This window comes from Xiphophorus hellerii, chromosome 6 (assembly GCF_003331165.1).
Source record: "Xiphophorus hellerii strain 12219 chromosome 6, Xiphophorus_hellerii-4.1, whole genome shotgun sequence".
Lineage (NCBI taxonomy): Eukaryota > Metazoa > Chordata > Actinopteri > Cyprinodontiformes > Poeciliidae > Xiphophorus > Xiphophorus hellerii.
This window is the reverse complement of record NC_045677.1, coordinates 14,135,110-14,153,047: the sequence shown is the minus strand read 5'-3', so window position 1 is coordinate 14,153,047 and position 17,938 is coordinate 14,135,110. Positions and strand designations below refer to the sequence as shown.

Genomic DNA, 17,938 nt, shown 5'->3' with positions numbered 1-17,938 from the left:
TTTCCAATTAGAAACGAATTAAAAAGCTCAGAAAACACCATTACACTTCTTCTGCTGTATTTCAACATTTGGTCTTTGAAAAAAGAAAAGTCTGTTTGTCAAAGTCAGTTTACTAAGGAGGGAAGAATTAGCACTGACACAGTTACTTTGTATCCAGTCATCAGATGCAGTCGGCAGTGATGCGTTCTACTTTTTCCTGACATCTCTCTCATTAAACTCAAATTGTGAAGACGAGAGTTCTAGTCATGTGATAAAGCGCCCTGTGTGCAGAGGAGGACTGAGGAATGCTGAAGGAATGTGTAGATAATCTTAAGTGTTAGTGGGAAAATAATGTCGGACTCCTCATAGGGGGCTGAGAACTGCACAGAGTTTCTGCCTCCCACTGTTCCCGAGGCCAGCGGGGAGGGAGGTGTTGCCAGCCTGAACAAAAATATGTCACAGAACTAAAAAGAAGCTAAGAGGAGTTTAAGTTAGTTGACCCCAGATCAGATTTGCTTGAATTACATTTTACAGAAGGTTTGGGTTCAGTTTCAGAATTTCAGATTCACCTCTTCTTAAGGAAAAAAACATTGCAAAACATTATTTCTGCATCTCCAAACCTTGAACTCAATAATTATGGGAATTGTAGTTAAGCTACAAGTGTAAAGGGTTAGTTTGATTCAATGTCAGACTGTGAGAAAAAAAAGGAGATCTGCAATATATATTGACCTGAATCTGGATACAACAGAAGATATTTAAGGGTTGCATGGATGGATGGATGTTCATACAGTGTGTAAATGTCAGACATAAAATATGCCAATTGAAATTAGGTAGGTTCTTTCTCTAAGTATGTGACAAAGTTTACAGTTAACTGGAAAAAAAGTATAATTTTTTAAATTTTTATTCAGCAATAACTTGCTTTCCTTCCCTTAAACTTTCTTCTTTTTCATTCTCCCCAGGCCATTCCTCATTATGTTATCTTCCTTCCTATCACGCCACCTCTTCCCAGCAAACCCTTAATGTTTTCCTCAATTATGGTATCTTTTTTCTAAAATAACATATGTCTTCCCTCTGCAAGTACTAGCAAGTATTCCTTTTTTCCTCTGATCACTTGTCTTTGGCAGCTGAGAGTGTCTTTTCTTGAAAGAGGAAAATTTCCAATGCAACATAATGACAAAGGAAAATGGAACAGGAGCAGATGTCAAGAACTTTAATTTTTGCATAATAGCATCAAAGATAAACATGAAGGTATGATGATAAATTCCTGTAGCACAAATACGAGAACGTGAAGAGGACATCATGGAGTTTTCCACACTATGGAAAAAAATATAAATGTAATGGACTGAATAACGGAGACAATGAACACATAAAGCAAATGATAGATCTGGTGAGTTATGTGTGGTACTTAAGCACTCCCGTGAATGTGCTGAACCCTGGCTAATGGTTGACATTAAAACCCAGAGCGGATGAAGAATCGATGGTATCTGCAAGAACATGGGATGAGACTGGCTTTAGGGAGAGGACACGATGATCTCCCTCTAAAGGCCGATTACATCTGTTGAAACAACACACTAATATTTACAGAGAAACTCTGAGGCTCAGCAGTGGAGCTTGTAGATTAGCCAGTTCTGCAGCATGCTCACTATATCACTTTTATTTTGTGGGGAAAATGAGTTTGTGCCTGAATATGTGTGTCTTCTATCAGATTGGACTGCACCAGACTCACTTTGATATCCACATAAAACTCATGAGTTTGATGAGAGCAGTCTGTGTTTGTCTACTGCAATGTTCCATATAAAAACGATTTCAGCATGTTTCAATTGGAACCACTTTTGTCTTTGCATATATTTTGACCTTTAACAAAAATATGGATACCTATCGGTACCTAATATGCAGTACTTTGCAAAACATTTTGTATATATACAGACTAATTCAATAAAATAGAATATTATTTAAAAGTCAATTTAAATCAATAGGCTCATTCGTAAAGTGAAGCACATTAAATGCAAACGGGTGTTTTCAATCCTGCATTTCTGTTAACTATGATGAAGTTTATCTTACAGATAATGAAATATAACTTTTAAGATTAAGACATTACATCACATTAAAAATACATTTTCATACAGAAATGTGGGCTTAATAAAAACATGTTTAACATGTGGTTAAAGGCTCATTTCAAAAGACCCTTTCAATCTAATAAATACACAGTAAAGTAGAACAGAATAGAATAGATGCATCTTTTATTGTCCCTCAAACATGGAAAATCAGGCGTAATACCAGCAACAAATATAAAGGTGCAAACAAAAAAAGTTCTTAAATTGTTAAAATCAACATATGAAAACAAGATTAACAATAATCATAGTAATATACTGTACAAGACTTTTAAAAAAAATATTGTGCAGTTATTAGAAATAGACGTATCAGGTTCTCGTCCCAAAGGATGTGCAACTGAGTTGGATCACATTTTCAAAACTGTACATAATATGCATGAGCATTGACCAGTACAAAATAAAAAATATATATATACAGACTATTTACAATACAGCATATCAGTGCAGCAAAACAAATGTGCAATAATAGCGGACATTTTATTTCAACACGAGTAAAAAGAATAGGTGATTCCACCAGCATGAATATACGTAAACATTTTGTTTTTGTTGGGACCAGTGATGGTTACAAAGTCTAAAAGCTGCTAAAAAGGATCTGCAGCAACACTCATTTGTGCATTTAGGATGCAGCAGTTTGTCATTGAAGGAGCTGTCCAGTTCAGTAGCAGTTTGAACTGGAATGAGGGGTGGAAGATATTGTCCATCAGAGATGTTATTTTAGCCGGGAGGAACCTGCGCCTTAATAAACTCATAGTGGATTTAACCCTGTTTTTAACTTCATCCATCTTTCCATCAATTCTGTCCCTGATAAATAATAGCATCACCAGAGCAGAATGATGCCACCATAAATTTTCACTGTAGGTATAGTGTATTTATGACCTGTGTTATTTCTGCATAGACTAAAAGGTTCAGTTTTGGAGCACCTGTTTACAGATGATTTTTTGTGTCCACTACAATACCTGTGGCACTCTGCAAAAAGGCCACCGTATTTATTTATTTATTTATTTTAAAAGTGGCTGCTTTGGACTACATTTCCATAAAGATTATGTTTGTTTATTCAGGTGACTTGGTTCCATTGGATTTTTGTTTAAGGGTATCAGAGTAAAGGGGGATGAATACAAATACCATCCTCATTTGTTGGAAATAACATTTTGAAAACATTGCATTCTGCTTTTCCTGCCATCTTATAAGTTGTATAGCTAAGGGAGACAGTGGCTCATGAATGAATGGGTGAATGACTGTTTGCAATATAAAATGCTTTGGAGTTCTTGGCCTTGATAAAGCGCAATGCAAATTTAAGCCATTTACCATTTTTTTGGTATTGATTTTGTGTTAAAAGACAAGAACAAATAATGTCTTTTCTGAATCATATTTTTCTCTGAACATGTTCGCTGCGTACTTACTATGCAATAGGAACTGAGCATGCATGTAATTTTCACTGAAAATCCTCACCATGCCCTAAAAATGCTTACCACATAATTATTGCACATGTACAATAAACTGACTGTTGCTTATTTATGGCCTCTCACCCAGCACTCCTTTCTGTCTTTGCTACCATTCTGCTGGTCTGCTTGACTTCCCCCTGCATCCTGCTCCTCATTAGGAAGCCTTTCATGGTCACAGGCAATAAAACTTCAATGAGAAGCAGTCGGAAGAAAACATGGCTGCTCTGTGGCTTTATTGAGCATTAATTATATAATCTCCATACCAGACAGTAGAGGGCCAATCAGTCCTTCAACAGCAGAGCCGACCTATGACCACATGTGGAACACAGTCAGACACATAAACTCAGGTTTCACAAACCAAATGCTGCTGAGAAAAACATAAAGGTGCACATGTGTCATGCATACACAGATCTATCTGCAAAACAGGGTAATGTCTTATCACACACATGGGTTGAGTCCACTTATTCTGGTAGCCACTCGCCACGTGTTCTTAATACAGTTCAATTTCTGTCATAGCAGAAAGAAAAGCAAGGCAAGCTAGGTTTTTTTTGTTTTTGTTAATTCTTTGTTACAGCTACATATTGCCAGCTTTGGCCCCCGCTCCTGCATTACACACACAAAAACACACCCCTTCACAAACAGAGGCCGTAAATGATGAAGACACTTGACATTCCCAAATGAATGTGTAATTCATTCATTCATTTCAGAGCTGTAATAATAGGATGCAAGAGTGGCCATTTGTCAGCTACTGATATGTGAGTTACTCTCCTTGTTATTTTAGCAAGCAGTCAAGAGGAAAAAGCTAATTGTAGAGTAGCATTTTTAAATGTATTTGTAAACAATATCTGACTCTGGAAATGGAAGAATTTGAGGACAGGAAATGGCTCGGTTTACCAAAAGGTTTTCTTCTTGACTGTCATTCTTTTCTCTCTTCGTGACTGTCCTTCATTCCAAGCTCAGCAGTTTAACCCCCCCCCCAATCTCCACCAGTACCATACTAGTGGGATCTTACTTACTTAAAAAAAGCAATCTTTACTTCTTTTTTTTTTTTGCAAAAAGGTGATGCCATTCAAAACAGACTAATCAAATTTCACACCCCAGTGAGTGGAATAACAGTATAACATTTTAGTCTGAGGGAAAAGTATGTGTGCTGCTATCATAAACCTATGTCATAAGTTCACAGAGTCACACTAGATTTACTTGCACAAATAAGCTGAAGTTAATGCTCCTATTAATTAACAGTGTTATAAATGCAAACTGTGTGTGAAATTTCTGTGAATATGATGAAGCTACACACCAAAACCAACTGGGTCAAAATACACAATTTGTGTTATGTTACAAACTGGGTTATGGGTTTGAACACATGTCCAGGTGCAAGAAAGTAACTCAGTCTGGATTACTAAATAATCACTGATTGAAATAATAATATTTCTATTGAAAATAATAAATTGTAAAGGGATTTAGAGACAGGGTGTACACAGGTCAGGTTGCAAATTTCTGCACAGGGAGCCACAGAGGCACCTGACACCTGAATGATTTTTATTTTCACCTAACAAACAGAATTAAACTAACTGGTCTGACTTTGCTTTCAGATCAATCAATATTCAGTAAAAAAAAAATAGTTCATAACAAAATAAATGTTGTGTATCTTAAAAACAACAGCAACTATAAAGGTGATTTGATTTCCTATCTGCAGGATTGATAGATGGATGGGCGAACAGATAAACCGATAAATAAGCAATTTCACCACACAGCCAAAACCGACGATGAAAAATACACAACTACACACATTTAAGTTTAAATAAAGCTACTGAGTCGGTTTTGGGGTGTTTTTTTTTCTTTGACATCTAAGGAATTTAAAATTAGCAGAGAGACCATATTGTCCACATTGTGGTGTTTACCCAGATTTAGGAGGTAGCATAAGGAAACTGTGCATAATTAAGGCATTCATTTGGTGACAGGTAACCTGGAAGCAGCCTAAAACAGATGCTGATTTGTTGGACATGAATTGCGTCTTGTAGAGTGATGCCTTCTCAGAGGAGGGTATCCAGTACTGTGAATTGAAAGGAACCAGCCTACAGTTCATGTGTGACACCTGGCTGACGGCGAGCAAGCCCGGCCAGCAAGTACACATTCCTTACGTGATGAGACCCACACAGCATTTTCCTCTCCTGGGAACCAGGTATGTTTACACTCTTATACTAATCAGTGTGCCACAATAACGAGAAGACACTTTCCAAACTATTGAGGCGTGGTAGCTTAAAATTTGGATAAAACATGTAAATCAAATAAGCATGACTGTGTCAGAAAGCAACAAGAAATAGCTGGAGTTGCTTTAAAGCTCTGTTTCCCTTTCATCCTCCTCTTTCTGTCTGCCTGCTTCTCCCCGCCTCCTTCCCTTTTCCACAGAGTGGCAGCGCTGGCACATCATCGTCCAGAAAAGCCTGAGCTGCGGTATCTGCCGGTGTGTGCACCTCTGTACTCGGATTCCTCACGTTAAAGCCGGGCAGGCGTGAGTCAACACAACGCTTATTTCTGGCGTGACTTAAAATAGCGTATTTCAGCCGGGTAACCTAATTCTTGCATCTCTTGCTTGTCCCTCTTTAGGTCAGCCAAAAGCTCCACGGGCAGCTGAGTGAGACCGGGGATCTTTACAGAATAACCTTTCAGCAAAAGAAAATTTTATATTTTGGGAGAAAATAATAAGCGTCTGCCCTGGCTGCGCTGGCGTAAGTGGATTAAAGAAGAGACGGGACATCTGGGCTGAGAGGAATTGCTCCTGTGCCGCGCAGTAGCGCGCACAGAACAACCACAGAAGCTGCAGACGCACTGAAAGAGTATAAGGGAGAAGGAAGGTGGAGGATATTTTACGCACCACAGCACCAGCCCTGAATTCGTTGTACTTTCAGCTATATACTAAGTCGCTTAGTTGTCGCTTGGATTTCCTCCAGACCAAGTCCAAAGCCACACTGGTCAGCAAGAATGGATTTCTTCATCCTGGCGGCTCTGGTGCTGTGCTCTCTCACAGCGCCAGCCTTTGGGGACAAAGGGTCCAGCAAAGCCCGGACTTGTTCGGACATTCAACGGTTTTACGGCGGAAAGGGATTCAACCAGGATGGTGTCCCACAGTTTGAAATGTCAGGTAAGCTCCTTCAGAATGTTTTCATTTTGGAAGCTAAGCTGCATTTCATTATATGTGCGTTATTTTCCCATGTATACAAAAATGTACACAAATTAGATACAAATAAACTTTGTATCTAGTTTAAAAAAACAAAAAACAACTACTAATGTGAGCATCATGTTCAAAGGGAAAACGAAGAAATGTAAAGTATTTTCTTATTTATTGTCTGCATGAGAATACAAGGAAAGAATCTATCTTTACACCTCTTAAATCTGTTGTCACACTCATTTGATGTCACATGGTACTGTAAAGTAGAGGAGAGATGGCTTCAGGCTCTGTAGATGAAACACTGCTTTGAAAAGTTATTGAGACAGAGCAGAGGCACCATAGGAAATAAGTTTCTTTGATCCCTGATTTAAAAAAAAAAAAACCCTGCAAAATCTTTTGTTCGCTTAACACAAAGCATAGATGTTGTGCCTTGCTTTCTGTGTGTCTTTAAAATAGTTATTTTTTTACTGAGGTTCTCTTCTAGACGATATTCTCAAACCTCTGACCTCTTCTTCAATATGTTCTGATATGACAGGGAGGCCAACCTTGTAAGCTACCAGACACTTAACCCAGTGCTGTGAATGTGCAGATATATTGTTTCTCACTGTGTCATCCATGACCTGATGTCAGTCACAAGCCCCCTGTTTGCAGGTTGTAGCCTACGATTGCAGCTTTGCCTCCTTTGGAATTCAGTGGTTCTTCAAATAACACACACACACACACACACACACACACGTGCAGTTTACAGCAGGTTTCTGCAGCTACAATATCCATCACAGGAACAGACTAGAAAGTTAACCTTTGGGACATTCATATGCACACAGCTACTTCATAAAGAAGGGATTGTGAAAGTTTTTATAGCAATTTCCATCACAGTAAAAGTGGGAAATTTTACTTTTTCACCATGTTTTGCATATTAATAGAAAAGAAAGAACTTGAACCTATTTTTAGGTTGAGATTTGTACATTTTAATTTGGAAAAATGAACTACAGCGGCCCCTACAAGTTGACAATTTGTGGGACAGTCAGAAGACTCAAACTCTTGCCTCAAAACCAAATATAGTTATCTTGCTTAAAGTAGCTATAGCCAGAGTGAAAGCATTTATTTGCACACTTGTACATTTTTTAAGTCTAGTATTTTTTTTTTTTAAGTTTAAGCTGTTTTAGTGAGCATGTTACAGTTTTTTAAGACAGGTTGCAATGAGAAAAATTGTATTACCTTGTATTGCTAGTAATTGTCAGTTTGATCACTGGGCACATTAGCAACCTGGCCTGGTTTCCAGGAATTAGCTAGTTAGCTAGCTAGCTAGCTAGCTAGACAGACAGACAGACAGGTAATTTTATTGTGTGCAATATTGGAAATGCTAAGGAATACATACAGTATATCTTACTTACAATGACTGGTACATATCTGGCCATTGATTTTTTAAATTTTATTTTACCTTTATTTCCCATGAAAGAAATCCATTGAGGTTATTAGTCATTCTCAAAAAAGTTATGACTTCAGAGGGTGACAATAGACACAATCTGTACTGAGATTCTCATAGTATGATAACCTTAAGTAAAAACATCATGGCTTTGTGGTATTACCTTATTTATGCAATTTTCTTTTGTAAAAATCCTAATCACATTTAATTGATTTTATTTGGAATGACAATGCAACAAATATTCCCAATGCTGCTAAAATAATAGGTATCTATATAATTTTAAAATTATTTATAGACTTGAGCAAAAAAAGCAACAAAACAAACAAACAAATAAACAAAAGAACAAAAGGCTAGTTCTCAAAATAACATTTTCGTATGATAATAATTTATGACATTTTGTTGTTCTACTCTTGTGGATAAAAGAGGACAGGTCACAGAAGTATTTTGAATATTTAAAACAAAAAACGAATAATTATTGATGTAGACTAATGTAAAATGCTTATATCATTGTAAGCATTTCAGTCATTTTATCCAGCCCTACAATTTAATATAAATGCTGACTAAGTTAATCTAATGTGATGAGACACTGTTCTTCCACATTATTATATATCACAAGTACCAGTTGCAAGGGCTAATAACTAGCAGAAGAATTGCCTAATTTACTTGACTGACCACATTGACGAAGTCCTTTCAAAAACCAGCATCAATCAGTAAGTTTAGGGTCAACACTTTCTTTTTTGCAAAAAAAAAAAAAGGGGGGGGGGTTTAGTTACTATGAGAACTTACATAATTAGAGAACTGCAGGGAAAATTGTTTTCTGTTCTCCTTGCTACTTGGCTCTTAATCAAAAATAACATCAGTTATTCATTGGTTGTAGCCTGGCACAATAAACACCTTGTAAAAAATGGAAGGTTTAATTTTATGCTTTCAGATTGCACGCCAAGTCAACAGTGTAGATAATCCCTGACATCTGCAGAGGCTATTTCCCACTGTGACACCATTGCTTGATCAACTTAATGTATTGACTGAGTCTGATTCAAGGTCACATGTTAACTGCATCTGCCAGATTCAGTCTTGGCTGGGAGGAAGATGTGAGATGACTGGTCTTCAACTCTGAAAGGGATTTCCAGTTAAACTATTTAAATAGCCACTGGACTGCTCAGTCCCGAATATGGAAACTATTACTGCATGAGGCCGTTAACTTTTTCCTTTACTGTCACAAAGTGTCCATAATAAAACACTTTTAACATGTTAAGATTCATGATTTAGAGTTATCTGTTTTATTTTCTTTGATTAACAGATATTTTTTTACTCACAGTAACTTATAGCAAAATATAAAAGTAGAAAATATTCAACATCACAACATCATACCCCAGTCTTTGGTTAATTATGTTCCGTAAGTGACAGGAAACAATTTCCAGATATTGCTTCCACAGTGATACGCCTCATAAAGCATTGTTGATAGCCCCCTTATTTCTAAGTAATTTCCCCCTGGAGAGGTCCCACAGAAGAAAGCTGTTGAGTTAAGGATAAGCTGTTTGTTATCACTGTGTTGAAGCAATGTTTACTGGCCCATTGCAGCATTATAAGCCCACTGCTTTAAAAAATGAAAAACATGTTCACAGGGAATAAAGTAAACCGATGGATGCTTTTAGAATGAGCGTGATGATTCGACTGCGGAAAGTGTAATCAGTTTGGGAAACAGATTTTTTTGTCACTGTTTACCAAAAATGGAAGATTGATTTCCATTATAGTCATTCGTCTCCTCCTTGTGCTGCCCCCTCCCTGTCCCACCCCATCATTACAGTCTTGATGACTTATCTTTTTGTCTTTCAGGGGATGACATTTTTCATCTCTATGTGTCTCTCTCTCATCGGCTCTTAAAGAGAGAGGCGTCTGTGGGTCTTTGAAAGCAGCTGGCAGCCAATGAGTGTTAGATCCTCAATGTCACATAGGCTAGTACAAAGAGGCAAGCTGTGTGAGACATCTGCAGGAAGGCTGGTAACATTTTGGCATTGATTTTTCCCATGCTGTATTTTTGTTGTTGCTGATTGCTGGTTGCTACATACTGACTGAGTTGTGTGATGCTATGGAGTGTCATCTGTAACCAGTGTTTAGATAATGACAGTGTTGCTGCTGCTCCCCAGCCCTGTAAGGGAGAACTAGTTGCTAAGGACTGGTTTGTGGCTTTAAATATATACTGATCAGTATACCAACCCACTGTGAGAAGTATGGGAATGTTTTGAACTCAGTGGTTCTCTGAAATTTAGACTTTGAAATGTATAATATATAGTCTTGATGCTAAAAGAGCTGGTTTTGACTATTTAACTCATTTGTTAAAATACTTACCTGCAAAATGTTCTTTTCAGGTAATCTTTTGACTTGCTAGGTTACTACTAATTAAGTGTTAAGCAAATATGCTGCCTGAGAGACATCTTGGACAATGAAAACTAGGATGAACAATTACATATAACCGTTTCTCCCTTTATTGTACAATAATTTACCCATTACTGTATGTCTTTCTGTAAATGTGATTAAAGCAATTAGTTCCATTTTGAAAGCTGTACCCGCATGCTAAGAGAGTAAATGTACTGAGATTTTTCTCTCACTAGTGTAATTGGCCTAGCTTAAAAGCAATCAGTGACAATTGTAATTTGTTGAGATAACAAATATACATTCAGAAATATATTTGTGGACAAACAGAGCACATACTCTGTAACAAAATAATCTATGAAGATTGTTCTTTTTGCCCTTTTACAAAGTAAACTTGCTAGCTCGTTAAAACCTTGAATTTAAATGTTAAACAATTTAAAACCTTTTAATTTATTAATGCTGAAACCATTAATTTAAATTTAAAAGCATTGAGATCTTGATAAACAAATGTTACAATTCTAGATTAGACTGTGTTAAAATCTTAACATTTATGGGGGGCCCTAAAGATCCCTAAGCTGCTGCTGGGTTCATTAATGTGGTCAGCATTACGTAGTGTCTTAAGATCCACTGGCTGATTACTTACTTGGGATTGAGCAAAAGTGCAAACAATTGATATTTATTTTAATCATATTTTTTGATTTGTTGTTTTTAAGACTGCAGTTTTGTGTTTGAGCTTTATCATCACTGTCTTCTAGTAACATAATTATCCAGTAATATTTTTCCATTTCCTATGAACTTAAAATTTTTTATACCAAAAATAGGGTGGCCTACTGGTTGACTGCCCTGGCAGCCCGACCACCGAGCTTAACAAGTTTTCTGGGGGAAACCCTGAGGTATAAATAACAAAACATATAATGAAAAATGTTTCAAGCCCTAATATCCTTCCCAAGTGTAAGCCAAATGCAACATTTCAGGATAAGAACCTCATACCAACTGTGTACTGAGGTGGAAGTGTCATGAATTGGGGATGCCTTGCTACTGCAGAAGGACCTGACCAATTAACCATCAGATAATCCACAATAAGTTCTATGGTGTATATGAGGAAGCTTGAGGAATATTTTTGAATTTCTGTAAAAGATTAAAGCTGAATAGAACCCTGTAACCTGACAAAGACCAAAAGCATACCAGCAAATCCACCAAGGACTGGTTGAAACTAAAACAGGAAAAGTCTTGTGCAGAGTCAAAGCCCAGATCGTTATCCTTTTGAGATGCAGTGGGGTGACTGGAAACTGAATGTTCTTTCAAGGAACCCCCTTAAGCATCTCACAATTGAAAGTTTTGAGTGGGGCAAGCACTCCTCAAACTGACTTCAGAAACTGCGAGATGGCTACAAGGACCATCTCACTTTATTTCGGTAAAATGGGGAAACACTAACTATGTGGGAGTAGGATGTTTTAACATTTTCCTCTGCTAGAAAAGCATTTTTATTCACATATTTCCTTTATGGAGAAAAACAAGGTTAGGTTTTGTTCAGTGCAATTAAATCTTGTTTTCCCCAGTATGTGAAAATTTCTTTTGTAATTGCTTATTTAATGAGGTGTCTAAATTATTTCACATGACTGATAAATAACCCTGCGTTGCTTTTAAAATGTGTGTGTCTAATGTCAGCTCAGGTAGAAAACAACCTGACAGATTGAAAACAAATGATTTTTAAGTAAAATAATGTGTTGGGTTGCTAAGGACATTAAATTAGTTTTTGGACTCTAAAATACGTTTGTGAGACTTAAACTTTACTTGTTAAAGAGATATGAAAAAGTAAATGTAGATTCTTAGTTTACTTAAAGTTTTGTTAAAGTCTCATTCTCATAAGTCAAATATACTATATATTGTCTTCTGTGTTGAATAACATCTTCACAATGTTTGCAATGCAATAGCTATCTGTATCAGTTTGATCTTATCATGCTTACTGTTTACCTTTGTTTGGGATTGACATATTTCATTTAAGTTAATTAAAAATGACAATGTTTGTAGTTGAAAAAACAACTTCTTACCTGTTCTCTGTTGGAAAATGAAACATTTTAATATTTTATTGCAAATAATTTTTTTATAAGTATCTTAGAGGTTAATAATTATCAGGATAGAGCAGATACTATTTAGGATTTAGAGGGAAATGACAAACAAAAAAATAATTTGATGAACTAGACTACATTCATTTTATAAGCTTTGAGGCTCTGTCTTTAAACTATGCATTGAAAAAAAAACCCTAATTGATCATTCTTAATTACACATAAATGGGACTCATTAACAGCTTTCAAGATATGAAGGCCAAAGCTTATTTGAAGGTTAATGTAAGCAAAAATCTCTGCGCTTCTGTTAGTCCACCCCTCTTAGACAGATTAAAGCCAAAGCAACAGTTGTTTCTGTATCTCAGTCTGCAGGCCCATAACTCTGCTGTGGTTTAATGAGTGTCAATTCCTGCATCTGGGAGCCTGTCTGCGCTTGTTCTTGTGTGTGTGTGTGTGTGGGGGGGGGGGTCTGAATATACTGAAGTTGTTAAAATGCTGAAGTCAGTGAGAAGGCTCCTGATGCATTAAGCTATAATGGGCTGCAGGGAGCATGAAACAGACCACATGTGTTTGATGTTCACTAAGGAGAAAGAAACAGGGCAGATGGACTGCTGACTTGACTTAGGCTGACTTGGTTTTGTGCTCCTTTTTTGCCGCGTTGGCAGTCTATAACAACAAAGAGGAGGACAAGTCCTAAGTATCAAATATTCTTTGTAAAGTAACTTTACTTAAGAAAAATGTTCTGTCTCATTGAATATCTCTTTACCGTTGGACCTTTTGGAAACGTGGACATCTGCAACACAGTTTGCTTTGGACATGTTTCTTTGAAGCTTCCTTCAAGTCCAGATATTTTGTGAACAAGTACCAACAAACCTGTAGAGGCAGCATTTAATGTTTTTCAAAATACTTTTAACTCACTTTTGGTCACTGTAGGTTTCATAAGTAAAATTGAAGTTTATTCACATTAAAGAAGAAAGTCTTATTTTATTTAACTGTGAAATGAAAGCCTCATGACAAAGTTGGTGTGTTCACGATAAATCCAGTTCTTAGGAAAAGATAATTCAATCTGGAGAGACTCAGACGGAGATGAGAAGACAATTAGAAGAGTTTATTGACAAACAGAATTTAAAGTCTTTGGCGCTCGGGCCCCGGCTGGGGATAACGGTTATCGCAGCGTTAGCGATAGGCTTCAGATGAGCATCCCCGATGCTGTTAGGAACGTCATCCCCCGGGGCCCGGCACTGGTGGTGGAGGTTGAAGAAGGGTGCGGGCCTCAGGACCGGGCGAATGGAGGAGAAGGGGTGGTGGTGGGTTGAGCTCGGCTGGAGAGCGAAGGACACCATGGATGAAGGTCCTTATCAGCTGGGACTTGGTCGGTGATTGGACGTGACGTGGCTTGGTCCGGCGTTGATAGGTCGACGATTGTGGGCAGGTCGCTTCAATTAACGGGTCCCGGTGGGGATAAAAGAGTCTTCCAGTTTGAATTTGCGCCTAGGCTTCATTACATAATATACAAAATTGGTTCAGCAGAATTAGACTAGATTTTAGGCATAGTTTTAGTAAGCTAAGCATCCATATTGTTTTGTGCATAGAAACTGGCCAATTGCTTTACAGATCAAAGACTATATTTTAGACAGTCTATAACTCATAAAAAGTAATTGAATGTACAGATTTCACTTTACCAAAAAGAGAGGATTTTATGCTTGTGACAATGCATAAACTGTCAATGAACTGTGAAATGCCAAAACATTCATTCAGATTGCTTTTTTCAGAAGGAAATTAAGGGTTTAGTAAATTCTAAAATGTATGTTAAAGAATCTCCATCCATTTATCCTCCTATCCATCCTTATCTGATCTTGCAAGATCAGATTGCAAGTGGTAACGGAATAAAAAAAGGATGAATGGATACGTTTCTCTCCAGCTCATAACAGGGGAACCTGAGGCAAACCTAGGACAAAGAGAAAAATGGTCCCCGCTGGAAAATTAAGAGTCTGCCCTGGGGTTTCCTACATCTGGCATGTGCTCAGAATGTCTTGGAAGCTGGGGGCCCAAGAGGCATCTTGATCAACCCGAACCACCTCAGCTGCTCTATTCTGAGCTTCCCCTGTATGACAGAACTCCTCGTTGTATCTCCAAGGGTAAAACCAGCCACAATCGCTGCAAAAAATCAGAAAGTCTTTTGATAGCAATATTACTGCTAAATATGTCAAAACTTATATCTTTTGTGATAAATCAACATTTTCCCTACTCTTGTCTTTCCCATTTGTGGTTCCAACACTTTCTGTGACATTTAACATTTTGGACTCTATCAAAGGTGTCAGATATAGACACAAGGGGGGCAGATAGATATAAAATTCTGAATATTACTTTAGCATGCATAGTGTGAACTCATGAGACATGGAACATATTAGCCATCGATTCTTTCCATTCCAAACAGTCCTTTGCAGTATTAATGTTGTGTGCTCTGTTATTGGGATAACAATATATTTGCATTATATTCTTTCAGCAGTACCAGCCAACCTAAGGGAAGAGACTAATTTCAGATGCTTGTGTGACTGATTGTGCTGTCACAGTGCATATCTCATGACCATAGGTGAGGATTGGATGATAGATTGACTGGTAAATCGAGAGCTTCGCTTTTTGGCTCAGCTCTTCCTATAAAAGACAAATCTGATGATGCAGTTTTATTTAATTAAAAACTTTGAAATACTCCTTTTGTGTAGCACCAATCGGAAGCACTGATGCCGATGCCAGCATTAGTGATTAATTTGAGGTTTGGTGGTCACCTTATAATCAGACGTTTGTATCGTATGTGTCTTTATCACTGTTTTTTTTTTTTTACTGGGTACTAAAAATGGTACTTGAGATAAAATAGTAATGAGGCCTCTTCAACTGCCAACAAGCCCAACAAGCTTGTTGGGTTGTTGTGCTATAAGCAGGCCTTCAAAACATGCACAAACTATTTCATTTCTTACTTCAAAATATTTATTTCAAACATAGATTCAACAAGGGAACAAGTTTCAAGGACTAACCTTCATATCTGATTGAATAAATAGAGGTCGATGGGACCAGCTTCTCTTTGACAAGAAATATCTTTTCATATCACAACATTTCGTCAAACTCCTTGTGCGCAATGCTCTACCTTGACATGTACCTGCTGCTCGTATTCTGTACAGCTTTTCACATCAATTTCACTCTCTGCTCTGGCCTCTTTTCTCTTGGGTTCCTCTTGTCTTTTGCTCCATGTCACTTCACTAATATGAGAGCGAGGGTTCACACACAGAGCTCTCCCTCTGCAAGAACACACAGAAGCAGCAGACACAAAGATGACAGCAAAGGCCAGTTTCATATTTATGGCTGCACAGGGGTTGTCAGTGTCATTCCAGCTTGTGTGTGTGCTTGGGCTTGTTTTTTTTCCCTCATTGGGATGTTTCTGGGTAAAAAGAAAGACTTTTTCAGGCAATCATTCTCCTTCTTAAGGCTGAAGATGAAGTAACCGAATCCAAGTTAAAGGGGTTAGATGCCAGGAAACTGATTAAGGTTAGGTAATGGAGAATAAATGGAAGTCAGCGCAACCTTTAATGGGAGGACATGCTTGCGTGTGTAGGCGAGGGTGGGCGTGTGTGTGTGTGGGTGTGTGTGTGTGTGTTTCCATTTGAGGGCTGTTGTGTTGGTGTATAATACCTCATTTCACTTCAGGTGAATTGGCCATGTCAAAAGGAGAATTATTACTTTGTTACTGGAAGGTCCTTTTTTATCTTTTTTCTATGTGTTTGTGAGTGTAGGACACTTCAGATGTGACTACATGTGTGTGTTGTGGTGCGTGCATGTGTGTGCAGAACAGATGTTTGAACTCTGTATGACTTCTAAACTAAAGCAAAGTCAATGCTATGAAATAGTTTGCTGCCTAATTGCTGACATTGTATAAAGATTTTGCATTTTTCTGATAGCCGGCATATTTTTTTGGCCTTCATTCAGCATGTAAATGTCTATGTGTACCACATTAAGCTGCTGCATGCCTTGTCACCACCAGCTGTGCTCTCTGTGGACTAGGTAGGTATTTGAATTGACAAGTAACAAGCAGCATCTCACAGCATGAGCATCCTTTTTTCCACAGCTACTTCTACTGTTTGTGCCTTGCTGCTTGATAAATGGTGTAGATCCAAACCAAGATGGCACCGAGCATTTCAAGTGAGAGCACGCAGTATGAATTCTACATAGTGACACACCCTAAACCAACGTATGGACTGTCTGCAGCTGTGCAATGTTCATTTGGAGAGTTTCGGTCCTAAATAAGACCCATGCCAGGGAAAATCTTTTGGCTGTAGCATTATAGTGACAAACACACACATACTTGTTTGTCTATTCTTTAGAGAAAACTGATTTTGGAAAGGGTTTGTTAATGATTCACAAAAAAGTGGGAAATATGTAATATGTCTTTCACAATTAGTTGTAGGATTTTGTCCATAACTCAGTTAAAAACAATGTATTTTTTCTGCAGCTTACTGAAGAAAAAATGGACTAAGAGCCTTAAAATGGTCCTGGAAATCATGTGTCTTCCATATTCTATTTATGGGAGACATAAATAAAATATGGAGGCAAAACAAGGCACTTTGTGTTGTCTTGTTGTTGAAAACGTGCTACATACCGTAATTTCCGGACTATAAGCCGCGACTTTTGCCTCACGCTTTCAACTCTGCGGCTTATACAATGATGCGGCTAATTTATGCATTTTTTCTAACGGCCACCAAGGGCGCTCGAGCAGAAAAGGTAAGAGTGAGACAGGCGGAATATATGTGTCGAGGAAGACGCAAGTTTAATGTAACTTTGGGTAACTTCGTTTCGAAAAGCCGGTCTGCTGCGTGACGGAGAGCACAGCACAAGCTCAGGAGTGAATTTGCCTCAGGATGAGAGTGACACTGACAGCGACAACGAAAGAGAGACTTACAGAGTGTGTGGCGAAGAATATCTGACGCTATTTCAATCCGACACTGAAGAGGAAGACTTCCATGGTTTCAGTGCACAGGAGGAAGATGAAGACGGCTCTCAGTGACTTTTACCGGTATGTTTTTTTTAACCAGCACTGTTAGCGCTGTGCTACCATGTTGCTGCTGTGTTACTGCCGCGTCACAGGCACTATTTGGAAAGAAAAGCTAAGGTATATTATTAAAACTTTGAAAACCCTTTCTGTGTACCGTCTTTCTTTGTAAATGTTCAATGTAGGCACATGCGGCTTATAGACAGGTGTGGCTTATGTATGTACAAAATGGTTTTTCCTTTAAAAATGTACTGGGTGCAGCTTATAATCAGGTGCGCTCTATAGTCCGGATATTACGGTAAATAAAGTTGCCTTTACCTTTAAAAGAATCTAC

The 17,938-nt window shown here is 37.9% G+C and overlaps 1 protein-coding gene across 1 annotated transcript in view; it reads left to right on the top strand.

Annotated features, from left to right (window-relative positions):
* The first annotated feature begins 5,924 nt into the window (after positions 1-5,924).
* The window catches only part of gpc1b (glypican 1b), a 74,975-nt gene continuing 62,961 nt past the window's right edge, over positions 5,925-17,938 (top strand). Inside the window, exons 1-2 of the mRNA XM_032564806.1 lie at positions 5,925-6,044; positions 6,140-6,674. Of these exons, the coding sequence (XP_032420697.1) occupies positions 6,515-6,674 (160 nt within the window). The 5' untranslated portion in view covers positions 5,925-6,044; positions 6,140-6,514. The remainder of the gene's footprint in view (positions 6,045-6,139; positions 6,675-17,938) is intronic.